The following is a 14,148-nucleotide window of genomic DNA, read 5'->3' as shown; positions in this document are numbered from 1 at the left end:
TCAATTTTGTTCCAACATTCCGCAAATAAAATTAATAAATAAAATTGGATTAAAAAGGGGACCGACGGGTTTACATCCGCTCATCCCTCGAATAATCGAACGATAAAGCTAGACAAACTAATATTAATCCTATATGGTATTTTCGAAATCTCATCCTATTTGATATGTTAAATAGTTTCAAGATATTATACACTGAAACCATTAGTGTTGTTAAATGGTTTTATATAAATACTAAGGTGAGAGAATCTTATATATATATATATATAAATACTATTTATGCAATATTATTCTGGAAACCATTATGCTGATTAAATGGTTTCAGAGAGTTAAACAGTGAAACCATTTGTATTGTAAAATGGTTTTATGTGTTTATGAAACCTATATTGTGTTTTTATGGTTTTAAAAATCCTGGAAACCATTATGCTGGTTAAATGGTTTCAGATAGTAATACACCGAAACCATTTGTATTGTAAAATGGTTTTACACTAAATGGTTTAATGATTTTAAAAACTGATTATTACTGAAACCATAAGTATGGTTTAATGGTTATGATAGTTTTCTATGTGAAACCAAAATGATTGTCTAATGGTTTTGAAAATTTTTGAAAAATGAATTGATTAAATCCAATCACATGTGTCGGTGTCGTGCATATTACAAATAGTTTTTTTTTTAAGAAAATAGAGATGGATAAATTTTATAAAAATAATAGTGATATATATGATTGGATAAATTTGTATATAATTGAATAACATTATTATATATATAAGGTATACAAAAGACATCATATTAGCTCCAAATGATTGGATGAAACAAATATACACATGACTAGTTTTTTAATCCCTGAGCATTTTTATTGGTGATATTCCTTTTAGTTCATACATTATTAATAAATGGTACATAGATACAATTTCCTTTTAGTTCATACTTTTAGTTCATACATTGAAAATGACATTTGGTCTAGTGGTAAGATACATTATTAATAAATGGTACATAGATACAATTTTTATTGGTGATATTCCTTCAAAACCTCGGAAGAGAGGTGATGTGTTGGATTCAAATGCACGTCATTCAAATGGGTTGATTCGAAGACTATCCTTATCTTTCTCATGTTAGGAGACCATCCTTAAGTAGGTTTCAACTAATGGAAGTTCCTGAACCTTTTATCAAAAGTGTATATGTAACTGAAACCATTTAACAAGGCTAATGGTTTCAATGTATAACTTACTGAAACCATTTATCAAGAGTAATGGTTTCAATGTATAACTTACTGAAACCATTTAACAAGAGTAATGGTTTCAGTGTACAAATCCATTATGGGTTAATAATATTCAAAATCAAGGTTATAATATTGAAAATCATAAGTATGAAAACCAAAATCAAGAGTTATTTCCTTTCACCAAGAGTGGCTAGAGGCACACAAAAGAAAAATTAAATTTCGAAAGTGGCGAGAGGTTTTTTCAAAATTGAGATAATTTTCAAATGGGTCTGCTTAATAGTTAATGTCGTTCAAATGCATTTATAATTAAGTTGAGAAAGATTAAAATGTATTGGATTCGAAGAGAGGAGAATTGTCTTCGAATCAACCCATGAACCTAAACCTCGGAAGAGAGGTGATGTGTTGAATTCAAATGCACGTCCTTCAAATGGGTTGATTCGAAGATCATCCTTAAGTAGGTTTCAACTAATGGAAGTTCCTGAACCTTTTATCAAAAGTCTATATGTAACTGAAACCATTTAACAAGACTTTCAGTGTATAACTTACTGAAACCATTTAACAAGAGTAATTGTTTCAGTGTACAAATCCATCATGGACTAATAATATTCAAAATCAAGGTTATAATATTGAAAAACATAAGTATGAAAACCAAAATCATAAGTTTTTTCAAAATTGAGATAATTTTCAAATGGGTCTGCTTAATAGTTAATGTCGTTCAAATACATTTATAATTAAATTGAGAGTTAATGTATTGAACCTTTTATCAAAAGTGTATATGTAACTGAAACCATTTAACAAAAAAAATTAAATTTCGAAAGTGACGAAAGGTTTTTTCAAAATTAAATTGAGATAATTTTCAAATGGGTTTGCTTAATAGTTAATGTTGTTCAAATGCATTTATAATTAAGTTGAGAAAGATTAAAATGTAACTGAAACCATTTATCAAGAGTAATGGTTTCAGTTAATATGAGTGCTCATCTTTATCCAAACTACAAGTAATATGAGTATATAACCCACCAATAGATAAACATAACAATCGCAGAACTTCATCTCAAGTATATCACATTCTACAGTTAATATGAGTGCTCATCTTTATTCAAACTACAAGTAAAATGAAAATGATAGATTACTGATTTTCAACAATGTGAAAGTCAGATTCTTCCTTTTTGGTGTATAATAGTCATGCTCAATAATATCAAAATGACATAACTCATAATAAATAACAAATATGTCTTCTCCACCAAATTGGAAAATAAGACATGAACCACCAATTCTTCATACACCAACTCACATGTCAGAGAATCAACAATGAATACATAAAAAAGTTTCAACCTGGTCTCTGACTCTTGGTCACTCATTATATCCTCTAGAACCTATTTGAGCAAGGCATTTTTAAAAATTCAAAAATTCAGAAATCTATCATAAACTAACATAACAAGAAATTCAGAAATTTATCTATATACAAATCCAAAAACTAAGTAAGACATCATCTAGAACCTAGACATCATGTTGCAGCTTTTGAGCCATTTCTTGATAGTAAGAAGTTGTTTTGTTTACCACATATTCCGCTTTTGAATTGCTGCAGTGAGTTAAAAATTGTGGAACATTATCATATCACATATTCCCACCGAAACCAAACACAGAACACATTCACTATACAAAACACAGAACACATTCACTATACAAAACACCTAAAAAAAGAGAAATATAACATTGAAACCATAAGTATGGTTTTATGGTTTCGACAAGTTATACACTGAAACCATTTACCAAGAGTAATGGTTTCAGTGTATAAACTACTGAAATCATTTTCAAAACTGTAAGTATGCACTATTGGTAAAACTGTAAGTATCATAAAATACATTCATAAATCATAATAAAGCCTACTGATGATTAAGTCAACAAACCCAAAGATTTTGCATGATTAATACAAGCTTTTGTCTAATGGTTTCAGGCAAAACATAATGCTAAATTCCAGAATTAATACAAGCTTGTAGCATATCATAATCAAAATCAAAATGGTTTAGCATATCAGAATCAAAATCAAAGTAGAATATAAGAATAATGTGAAACTAAAATACTTGCCTAATGGTTTCAGACAAAACATAATGCTAAATCAAAATCAAAATCAAAATCAAAAACAAAATCCATGCATATCATAAAGCATCAGGTATCTTTGCATGTAATTGAATAGAAGAGTATGCACTATTGGTAAAACTGTAAGTATCATAAAATACATTCATAAATCATAATAAAGCCTACTGATGATTAAGTCAACAAACCCACAGATTTACAGTATTCAAATGCTATGTAACATCGTCATTTCAGACTAGGTGTACAAACATTGAAACCATAAGTATGGTTTTATGGTTTCAACAAGTTATACACTGAAACCATTTACCAAGAGTAATGGTTTCATATCAAGTATTTACCAAGAATAATGCTATTGCAATGCATTTCTCTAATATAGTACTAAAGAATTATTAATTAAGGCATATAAGTTCAATGGAAACATTACAGACTGCTTCTTGCCAAATGACCTGAGGTAGTGCAAGGGGAAAAAAAACAAGGTTCATTCCTTAGTGCCTAAAACACAATATCACAGAAGACCAAAACTGAAAAATAGCAGAACAACACTTATACAAAGACTCCATAGAGCAAAATATAGACCTTGCACTTACACTACAATTTACAAATCAGCACAGGCCTCCTAAAAACTAAAAACCAGTTACAAGAACAAGCCAAAATCATCGCATTAAACATCAAAAATAGCAGAACAACACTTATACAAAGACTCCATAGAGCAAAATATAGACCTTGCACTTACACTACAATTTACAAATCAAAATAGGCCTCCTAAAAACTAAAAACCAGTTACAAGAACAAGCCAAAATCATCGCATTAAACAATTTTCGGGAACAATGAAAGGAAAATCTTCCGCCGACTCAACCCCATCACCACGAGATGAGTTTTATATCTTCACGACATGAGGAGAACATATATTGGAATATTGAAATTATTAATTAAGCTATTCCACTATCATGAATATTAAATATAGTTGCTGCAAAAAGAGTAATGCTAAAATATCCTACTCCATGACAAAACTCAGAAACAATTCAAAAGTTGAACTCAATAATTATTCATCTTGGATTCAAAGACAAAACCATTAAGTACATATAATGATTTTGGAGTAAAACTCTCTGAAACCATTCCAATATTAAACACAAAACGTGATAATTAAATTGTCTTGTTGTGAAAAGTATTTTCAACCACAGTTAAAGGCTTGATATGGATATGCACATTATATGAGTGATTTTATACGTATAGAACTCAATAGCACTAATATGCAACAATAGAAGATTACAAAAGGATAAATCACACATTTAAGTGTACTGTAACAAGTGATAACAATGCATAAGTAAACAAACTTAATTGTCAAAACAGTACTAAAAATCACATACACATCTAGTTAGAAACTCAGATCTGATCAAAATCATGCAACAACAAAACTATTTCCAACCAACTAATTGCAATTACTTGAAAGCATTTTCCAAACTCAACAACAAAATTAAGAGCAATTACTTGAAAGCACAAACCTGATTTCGTTTTGATGATAATAATAATATCGTGATGTTGTGCTTTGATTTCCGGCGAGGGTGAATGATGATGAACTATGATGAATGGTTTTGAATGACGGCGACGGTGAAGATGATGAAATGTGATGAACTGATGATGAACGGCGGCGACGTTGAAGATGGAAGGCGTTAATGGCGACGACGACGGCGAAGAGGGAGCGAGTTTTGTTTGATGATGAAGGAGCGATTTGTTTTGTGAAATGAACGGGAAGGGATCTGTTGGGGGTGTATGAAGCAATGGACGGGTGTGCTAAGCAATTATCTTGGGCTTATGCACGGTGCATAAGCTTTGGCTTATGCACAGTAACCGGACCCAAAATAGAGGAGCAAAAAATTCAATTTGAAAATAGATTGACCATTTTTCGGCCCACCCACAATATTTTTTCTAGTTCCGCCACTGGACCTGTCCATCTGTAGAGGTAGTAAAATGGTCCTGGGACAACACTATGCTGAAATTATCTTTAAAAGATCCTTTAGACATAGCTACTTCAGCTGAATGATAATAAGCAGATATGATTGCTGCAATGAAAAAAAGAATGGAAAATGAAGGATAAGACCCTCCATCCATTTTGATTTTGGTTAGGAAGAGAATGAAGGGTGAAAAAAAAAAGGCTAGAATAAAACAAACAAAGCAGAAAACAACAGGAAAAAAGTCAAATAAATAGAGTATAGAAAGTAACATATCGAACCAGAGTAAAGAAGGAGAAAAAGGCTTCATCACCTCCATCGCCAAGCACTGCGGTGTCACCGCGAAGTGCCACCGCAACTCTCTCGGTCGGAACTCTCTCGGTCGGAACTCTCTCTTCCTCTCCGGTATAAATACTGTATACATGTTAGTACATTTTTTCAATCAAATCAGTAGCCAATAAGAAGTAATCTGCAAATCAAAAAATCTGAACTGAAAATCTAAAAACCAAATTGGAGATATAAACAAATGCAAGAAGAGAACTACCTCTTATAACAGATGATCAAAACCTTCAAGCTAGATCAAAATCCAACCCCTCTGGTTTATCCTAAATTCCACATCATACAGTCATTTCAATCATCTTAAGGGCTTGTTTAAATCATTAATTAGTTCAATTATAGAGTTATCCTAATTAATCCTAAAATCCTAAGTTGACATGCATCATGAATTTGGGGAAAAGCTAATAATGCTACTCTATTAAGTGAGAGTTTACCTAATGGAAATCACCTGATTTAATAGCAGTACGGCGTTATTCCGCAAGCTTAAAACCATCTGTTTGTGCCGCTTGAGTACTCAAACCCGTAGTCCTCAAAACATCATTTTCACAGTTTCAATACCTCAACTTCATAAGCGTCCCCAGACTTCATTTCCTAACCAAAAATTATGAAATTAGAGTCACAACTACCTAAATTGAGTTAGCTAACCACAGAAACAAACGACATTTCAATTGGAGTTAGGAGGAGTGAGAATTTACCTTTTTAGTGGAGCTTTATCTTAGAACACAAGTTTAACCCAAACTTCTTCAAAAATCACCGATCAAAATTCCAAAGCTTCCATCTTGTACCCATGTTCATTGCTTCTGATATATTCCCAGAATATCTCAAATCCATTAAACTCACATGCAATTTACCAAATTAAGGTTTTAACTTGAATGGAGGAAGGAAAAGGGGTTTATGATTCTTACCTATAACTTCTCTGTAAAACTTGAACACCATCAGAACCTCCTGTAATATCCCAACTTTAATTAATAAAAGAATATTAATTAGAGATAAGTATTAGAGACTAGCTGGAAATAAGTGGAAGGGCGAGATAGTAATTAAACATGAAATAAGTACTTGAGTAATTCACACCATTCATTTCTTTCATTCTGTAAAGTCAGAAAGAAAATCACAAGAGATGTGGCTCTCGTTTCTCTCACACCTAAGAACACCACCATCTCCACTCTACTCATGAAACCCAATCCCTCATTTTCTCTCATCTCTGTTCGCCATTCCTTCCTCGTTCATTCAAACAAAATCATCACTTTCCATTAATTGGACACATTCAAGCTTGCATACCACAACTTCAACCCTTTATGAGAAATTGGGATTTTACTATCTTGAATTGGATTTTGGTAACTTTGCATGTGAGGAATTCTGCCATGAATTAAGTGATTGGGTGGCCAGGAAGAAATTTAAGGTAATAATCATCAAGCTCTCATCTATTCCTCTGATGTTTTGTTTAGGTATGTTATGAAAACTCACTAATTTACATTTTGGAGCACTTGCATGTGAATTTCTTGTGGTCAAGGAATCATGGGTTGTGATTGGAGCTGTAATCTTGTGTTTAAAATATGCTACTGGTTGGATTTTGAAGAAACAGAGGAGTTAGAATAAATAAAAGAAAAGAAGGAATTGGATTGGTAATGTAAGAAAAACTTTCTGCACTTTTGAGTCTGGACCTGTCTTCAGTAATCGAGTCATAGCTGACAAACCGTAAATCCGTTTTGAATAAGACTTACATGTCTGGAAAGGCGACGAAATTCCGGTCGTCTCGGTGCCAACTACGTATAATTTGGATCAATATTGAGGGCTGGGGACGCCTTTGAAGTTGGAGCTCTGATGCAGAATTATGCAGAAAATTCTGATTATGGGTTTATAGCATTTCACTTGCAAATTATGCGTTTCGGCGAGCTCTGGAAGTGTCGCTGGTATTGTTCAAGCTTCTTTTCAGGTGGGTTCCCTTAGAGCCTTAAACTCTAGTTAGTTTAGCTCCATTAGTCTCCCCAAATAAAAAAATTGCATGATAACATTAGTTCAGTTAGAATATTAATTCCCCAATTTATGAATTGCATGACAACATTAGGATTTAAGGAATTTATTGTGCGAGAATAGTTAAATCCCCAAACAATTCTCCGTTCTAAATATATGGACTAATTATAGTGTCTGAAATTAGGAAGTTATGGATTGTAGGTGTCTATTGGCTTGACTTTACAGAAAAACGCAAACAAGGTTCTGTATTGATATACTTGCTTAGCAAGCCAAGGATTGGCTAGGCGAGCGTGTCAGAATAGAACACTGCATAATTTTATTTGAACTGCCAAGTCACTCGTTTTATATTCATTTCCTTTCTGGTACATTTAATGGACACTGTAACAATGTTTATGTGTTTAGAATGTTAAGCACATTTAGGAAATTAAGTATTAGGAATCAGGAAAATTCAGAAATACCCGGGAGGGAATTCATGGGCAGGATAACAGTCAGGATAATTAAGTTAAGAAAGTCAGTCAATCATGGTGGTTACTTATGTACCACGTTATGGGATTCGAGGAATCCAATCATGTTACGATTGTGAGCTTCATGCCGTGTCGATGCGTATAATCATCGACGACGGATATGTCAGGCCTCTGAGATCGGCTCACCTCAGAGTGTCTTAGTTATGTTAAAATAAACAAGATAATTAATATGTGTTACACCTTTATATTATTATGTTTATGAAATCATGTTATGAAATTATGTTAGAGACTGACAATCAGGATCAAGGAACTTTTAGTTCATCAGTTGCCCCGGTGTAGACACCAATAGTAACTGGGTAGTAGGAATCCACTGAGACGAAGTGACTGTCTCATCCCCCACTTATTTGATTTCAGATAAGCAGGTTGATCGCGATGTCGTGGTCAGCAAGCATGAAGACCCAGATATGTGGAGTACGATTTGGAGCTGACGTTATGTTTATCTTATATCTTGTATAAGATTCAGTTTATTTATGTTTAGTTGTTGGCTCAAATTTGTATTCACTTCTTGGATTTTATAATCCTATTCATGTGTTTATGTAATGAAAATTTAATGTTTTCCGATTCAGTTATGTACACTCTTGTCGGTATTCTAGATAAATTGACATGGGTTGTTTTACCTCCCACATGCAATCAAGTTCATAATTGAGTTCTTAAGAGGCGGTGAACATAGCATGAATTCAAAGGAAATTATGGAGGATTGATACAAAATTACCCTTACCTTGAAGCTTGAGATGAGAGGAACCTATTTATGGAATTGAATGTTGATTTAAGATGTGGCTATAGTCACACCAATATTTTTACTTAAAATTCACCTTTTTAGGTTCATTGCATAATTAATGTATCTGGTCTATAATATAGACCAAATACATTAATTATACAATGAACATAAAAAAGTAAATTTTACTTGTAAGCATATTGTTTACGTGAAAATTTGATAAACAACCGCTAGTTTAAGTATTTAAACTCGCGAGACCAACTAGTAAATCTCAGGACAATTTTGTGTTTTGTTTACTTAGAAAAATGTTTGAATGTTTGTTTTAGGAGGAAAACAAACACTTAAAAGTTGAATCGTTTTCAAGTAACACAAGAGAAACTAGTTCGAATCGCCTCGAAACAGCAGTTTCTCAAACAAGTATTCAAATTAAACTAAAGAAGATCGCTGGAAAGTAAATTGCATTGAATGTAAAACAATTACAAATAGATGGTTCACAAAACATACATTTCTTCTCAGGTATTCCTTTCGTTCGAACGCTGAGTACTTAGAATTTCAGAGAAAGTTTTATGTAAAATTTTGTGACCCTTGTTCTGAATGAAAAACTGCTATATATACTAAGACAAAGTGGTAACTGCTCTTTGATCATCTGGACGGTCTTCGATTCGCCACGTCGACCCACGTTCTCCACTTTCATCTTTCATTCCTTCAGCGCACGCGCCAATGCTTATTGGGCCGTTGTTGTTTCTTTTTTGGGCCTAGCCCAACTTGCCCTTCGACTCGATTTTGTGCTTTCGACAGGTTCCTGACAAAACCAAAACCAAATGTGCCTTCCAAAGCCTTCGAGGCGCTCCTTTGCTTCGATATACTTAGACCTCGACACAAAATTTGAAAGTTTTATTTTGACAATATAACCTTCAAATAAATGTTGGACCCACCAATTATATTTAATCGATAAATACCAAATTTATATCCAACAAATTGCCCCCCAAAAATGTCATTTTCGACTGTGTCTATCGAAGGAGGAAGTGGCATTTTTGAAAGTGTTAATGGATATCTTTCTTTTTCACTTATCTCTCCTATCGTTTAGGCTGACATCCAAAATTTTGGATTGGCTCCAAAATTTGTTTCTTTTCCACTTATCAAGGGATTTGGACACTTGTCAACATAGGAAGTTGAAGAAGTTGTTATTTTCCTTTTTGGATTATTTTAATCCTCAAATCGCGCGCCCCTATAAATAGGTGGATCCTCTCTCCATTACACTTTTTCCCAAATTCGCTTCTCTCAACTGTTCATCTTCTTCTTCGTCTTATGAGATTTCTTTCTTGAATCTTTTGCTTCCAAACGTTTTCAACCTTTAAAACTTTGTTCATCACCAAATCATCAACTTCTCCCTTTCTTAAATTCTTTCGATAGGATACAACAGGACAAGGCTGATATTTGGCAAGCATGTGGTATTTATGACCTTATTCAACTCTCTAGGACAGGTCTTAAATACCATCAAGAGATGATTATTGCTGCTCTGCATTTCTTTGAGTCTTCTACCAACACTTTTCACTTCGAATGTGGTATGATGACTCCCACTTTACTTGATGTTGCTGCTATTACTGGGCTATCACCCCTTGGGGATACTTATGATCCCTCGAAAGCTTCTGACACCATCAAATTTGACTTTCGAAACAAGTCTTACTCCAAGTACATCCTTGAGAATCGAAGGACTGATAATGAGGTAGGTGCTGAAGAACATGTTGCTTTTTTAACCCTCTGGCTATCTCAGTATGTTTTCTGCACTCAATCTCTTCAAGTGGCCAAAATGTTTATCCCTATGGCCATTCAACTACATGAATGTCATCAATTCAATTTTGCTCGACTTATTCTAGGATGTCTTTACGAGTCCATGAGGGATGCTTGTGAGCATCTTAAGAAGACAGGTGATGGATCCACCTTCTTAGGAGCTGGCCCTTTCTGGTTGTTACAATTATGGCTGAATGCCACGTTCCCTGCAGAACTTGACCTTTTCTTGCCTGAACCATATTATGCTGAATCGCGCGCGCGCCAAGTCGAAGGCACAAGGCTGGCAAGACTGGTTCCTAGGGAAAGAGGCCTTGCTTATGATGTGGCCTTCCAGCAATACTTTAATGCTTTTCTCGACTTGAAGAAATTCAAGCCCAGCTTTGCTCCCTTTGTGGATAGGCCACCTGGCCCTCCTTGGTTTACTCATCATTTTCCTTCTCCACCAGATTTCGAAGAGGTGGTTAACAATATTTGGAGTGCCTATCTGATGCCCACAATTTTATCTTGTCGAACTGGGTTGACCTCTGGGGATTTTGGGCTAGTCGGCTACTTCCCAAACTTGGTATCTCGTCAATTTGGATTAACCCAAATACTCCCAAAGAGCATATACTTGGAGGAAGGGGAAATTTGCTTAGGAAAATATGGCATGACGGAGCCACAATTCCGTTCATTTTTAAACCACTTCAGCAAACCTTCCTATGAGCTTACTCCATTCGATTTTGCTCCTTCCCATGCCTGCACCAGGGAATTCTTCACATGGTGGTCTCGACACTACGAGGGACGCCTGGTCAATAGGGCTGCCTTGCTTACTGCTATTTCTGATGGGTTTGACTCATCTATTTTAAACAAGATCAAGTCAAAGTTGAACACCAGAGGTACCCCTTTTTTCTTCGAATTCTGTTTACATAATTTTACCTTGCGTACTTTTCTCTTATGTGTACCTCTTTAATGCAGGGAGTAAGTCGAAAGCAGGTTCTAGCAACTCTAACAAACCTCTTCCTCCACCACCAAAAGTTGAGCTAAAGGTAAGCATTTACCTTTTATTAACTCTCACACTTTCTGTGGGATTTCCCATATTGACTTTGATATGCCCTTTTCAGGTTACTTCACGTAAAAGATCACATTCAAGTGAGGTTCCTTCCTCTTCGAAGAAGCAAAAACCCGCTCAAGCTGCTCATTCGAATGCTGCAGATGAGGTGAACTTCTAACCACAAAACTTTTCTTCTTTATTTGAATACAGCTTTATTAAACATGTGGCTTACAGGGCACACATGTTCTCTCGGCTATTCCTGAGCAAGCAAACATTGCCACAACACAAGATCCTCCCCACAATGATGAACCCACCAAAGAGAAGAAGAAAAAGAAGAAAAAGAAGGATCATCAGTCTAGCCAGATGGCCACTCCTGAAAATCTATCTCCTGAGGTTGAGGCACAAACAGATACTCTTCTGCCTCCTGAAAATCCTCCTCCATCACAAACAGACAAGAAGAAGAAAAAGAAGAAGAAACACAGAGAGTCTCCCATTTCGACTACTGCTGTCGAGACTCCTGCTGCCACAACAGAAGCGCCTCAAGCATTTGAAGCTGCTTTTGATAGTCAAGACCAAGTAAGCCATCTCTTTCATTTCTTACCACTTCCTTAGCTCTTGAGCTTGCTATTTATCTTATGACTTTTATTTATTTCAGCCACAAGATCCTCCTCAAGATGTTCCTCAAGGTAATCTTTCTCCCAGCCAAGTGGCTAAAGAGGTGATCGAAGAACCAATTGCTGCGCAGCATGAAACTGTGCTAGAAATGACCCCATCTCCTCAGCCTGTTGCAACTGTTATTCCTAGCAAGTCACCATCACCCAAGCCTGTTGGCCTACCACATTCTGGCACAAAGGACCACACTCCTGAGCCTAACACTAAAGAAGCTAACATTGATCAAAGGCCATCATCCGAGAATCCTTCGTCAAACCCAGCTCAAATGTTAAACGCCAATGAGCCTCCATCTATTGCTCAAGTTGATCATGCTGCCAACCTTTCCACTGAGCAGAGACCACCATTCGATGGTGAGCATTCTACTACCAATCAACCCCAACCAAGTGGGCCAAGCCATGGTTCTGGTTCGATGAATGCTGGTACCTTCGACTCTGATGATAGCGACTCCCACACTGGAGATTCGTTTGATGAGGAAGGTCCCTCTGTTTCGAAACCACCTCCTACTGTTGTCCTGCCAGCTGAACTTGTTAAAGAACTGAAGGATTTAACTCCAGCAGACGCACTCAATAAACTTCTTTCAAGCCATGGTGCCCCTAGTTCTGCTGCTATAGACAAGGAGGATTCGCTCGAGCAAGAACAATTTGGGCATGAAATCAGGTTTAGGCGAGAAATTCTTCATGGGGATATGTTGGGATTACTCGAACGCGACTCTTCCATATATTACAACATTAAAGCCCTTTTTCACAAACTTCAGAACCCAATGACTGACGAAGCGATGTTCCTCTTGGTTACTCAAGCTGAAGCCTATTTAGAACAATTTGTTATCCAGACTCAACTCTTGGCCAGAACCAATGAACTTCTCACATCTCAACTTTCTGCACAACAGCACCATTTCGAACAGGCTTCGAATTGTAATGCAGAAGTTACGAGGCTTAAAGCTGCCTCTGAGGCTCTCGATCAACTGGTAACCTGTGAGAACAACATTGCCCAATGGCAATATGAGATTGAAGCGTTGCAAGAGAAAATTCGACAAGAGGGGGTCAAAATGGAGAAGCTTGTTGCAGTAGCTGTCGATGCGCAAGGAGCTAAGGTCGACGAGCTAGCACATGAGGGACTCCAGCACTACAGTGATGGCCTGGCAGTTCAGAAACGGGTTGAGCGCCTTACCAACGAGAAAGAGATGCTGCAACGTAAGTTGGTTTCCATTCGAAACCAATATTATCAATTTCAAGCCGCTAATCGAAGGCCCCCTTCGCCACCACAGCAACAACCTTAGGACTTTGTAATTTACCATTTTTCTAGCTTTTCGACGTTTCTTTTGTGAATTTTTCAAACACTTGGTATTGTCGAACAATTTCAGGCATGCTCTTTTTAATGTATGCCTACTTTTGGTTTTTTAATGTTGCATGTTTATGTTTTGCCTAAGTGTTTTATTCTCGAGCCCTGTCATTATTTGCTTTCCCTCTTTTTGGTTGTTATCCCAAATCTAATTAATGTCATTTTGTAAGGAATAAAACAAACATGTTTCCAAAGCAGTCAACATAACTGACTACACAACTTTGGGCATTTATTAAAACGACACTTCCCTATGAAACTGACCATGGTTAGTTGTAACCACATGAGCATTAAACGCCCACTAAACTCTTCTATAAATAACTGCGCTTAAGGCTCTTTTCCTCATCCCCCTTCACATATCAACGTATCAATACCTCTTTGAGAAAGAATGGATAACAAGAAAAACCCGTCTTCTTCCACCCAAGATTCAAGCATTCAACGTCCTCTTGGAAGGGGAAGAACCAAGAAACCAACTTTCAAGCCTCCACGCACCAAAATTCTTCGCCCTCGGAGGG

General features: G+C 35.9%; 1 protein-coding gene and 2 long non-coding RNA genes across 3 annotated transcripts; 2 read left to right on the top strand and 1 right to left on the bottom strand.

The window, feature by feature from the left end:
* Window positions 1-2,411: 2,411 nt before the first annotated feature.
* On the bottom strand, window positions 2,412-5,632 carry LOC123908508. The gene is made up of 2 exons (XR_006809631.1): window positions 4,813-5,632; window positions 2,412-2,795 (listed from the first exon to the last, which is right to left on the bottom strand). It is a non-coding gene; the product is annotated as an uncharacterized LOC123908508 (long non-coding RNA).
* A 76-nt stretch (window positions 5,633-5,708) lies between these two features.
* LOC123908507 lies at window positions 5,709-8,659 on the top strand. Its single transcript, XR_006809630.1, has 2 exons — window positions 5,709-7,528; window positions 8,445-8,659. It is a non-coding gene; the product is annotated as an uncharacterized LOC123908507 (long non-coding RNA).
* A 1,650-nt stretch (window positions 8,660-10,309) lies between these two features.
* LOC123905328 lies at window positions 10,310-13,574 on the top strand. Its single transcript, XM_045954935.1, has 5 exons — window positions 10,310-11,471; window positions 11,551-11,621; window positions 11,697-11,792; window positions 11,861-12,202; window positions 12,282-13,574. Exons 1-5 carry the CDS (start codon window positions 10,310-10,312, stop codon window positions 13,572-13,574), a joined length of 2,964 nt encoding a protein of 987 aa, XP_045810891.1.
* Window positions 13,575-14,148: the final 574 nt, after the last annotated feature.

Source organism: Trifolium pratense, linkage group LG2 (assembly GCF_020283565.1).
Source record: "Trifolium pratense cultivar HEN17-A07 linkage group LG2, ARS_RC_1.1, whole genome shotgun sequence".
NCBI classification, from domain to species: Eukaryota; Viridiplantae; Streptophyta; class Magnoliopsida; order Fabales; family Fabaceae; genus Trifolium; species Trifolium pratense.
Note: the sequence above shows the minus strand (reverse complement) of the source record. Positions and strands in the feature narration are given on the sequence as shown.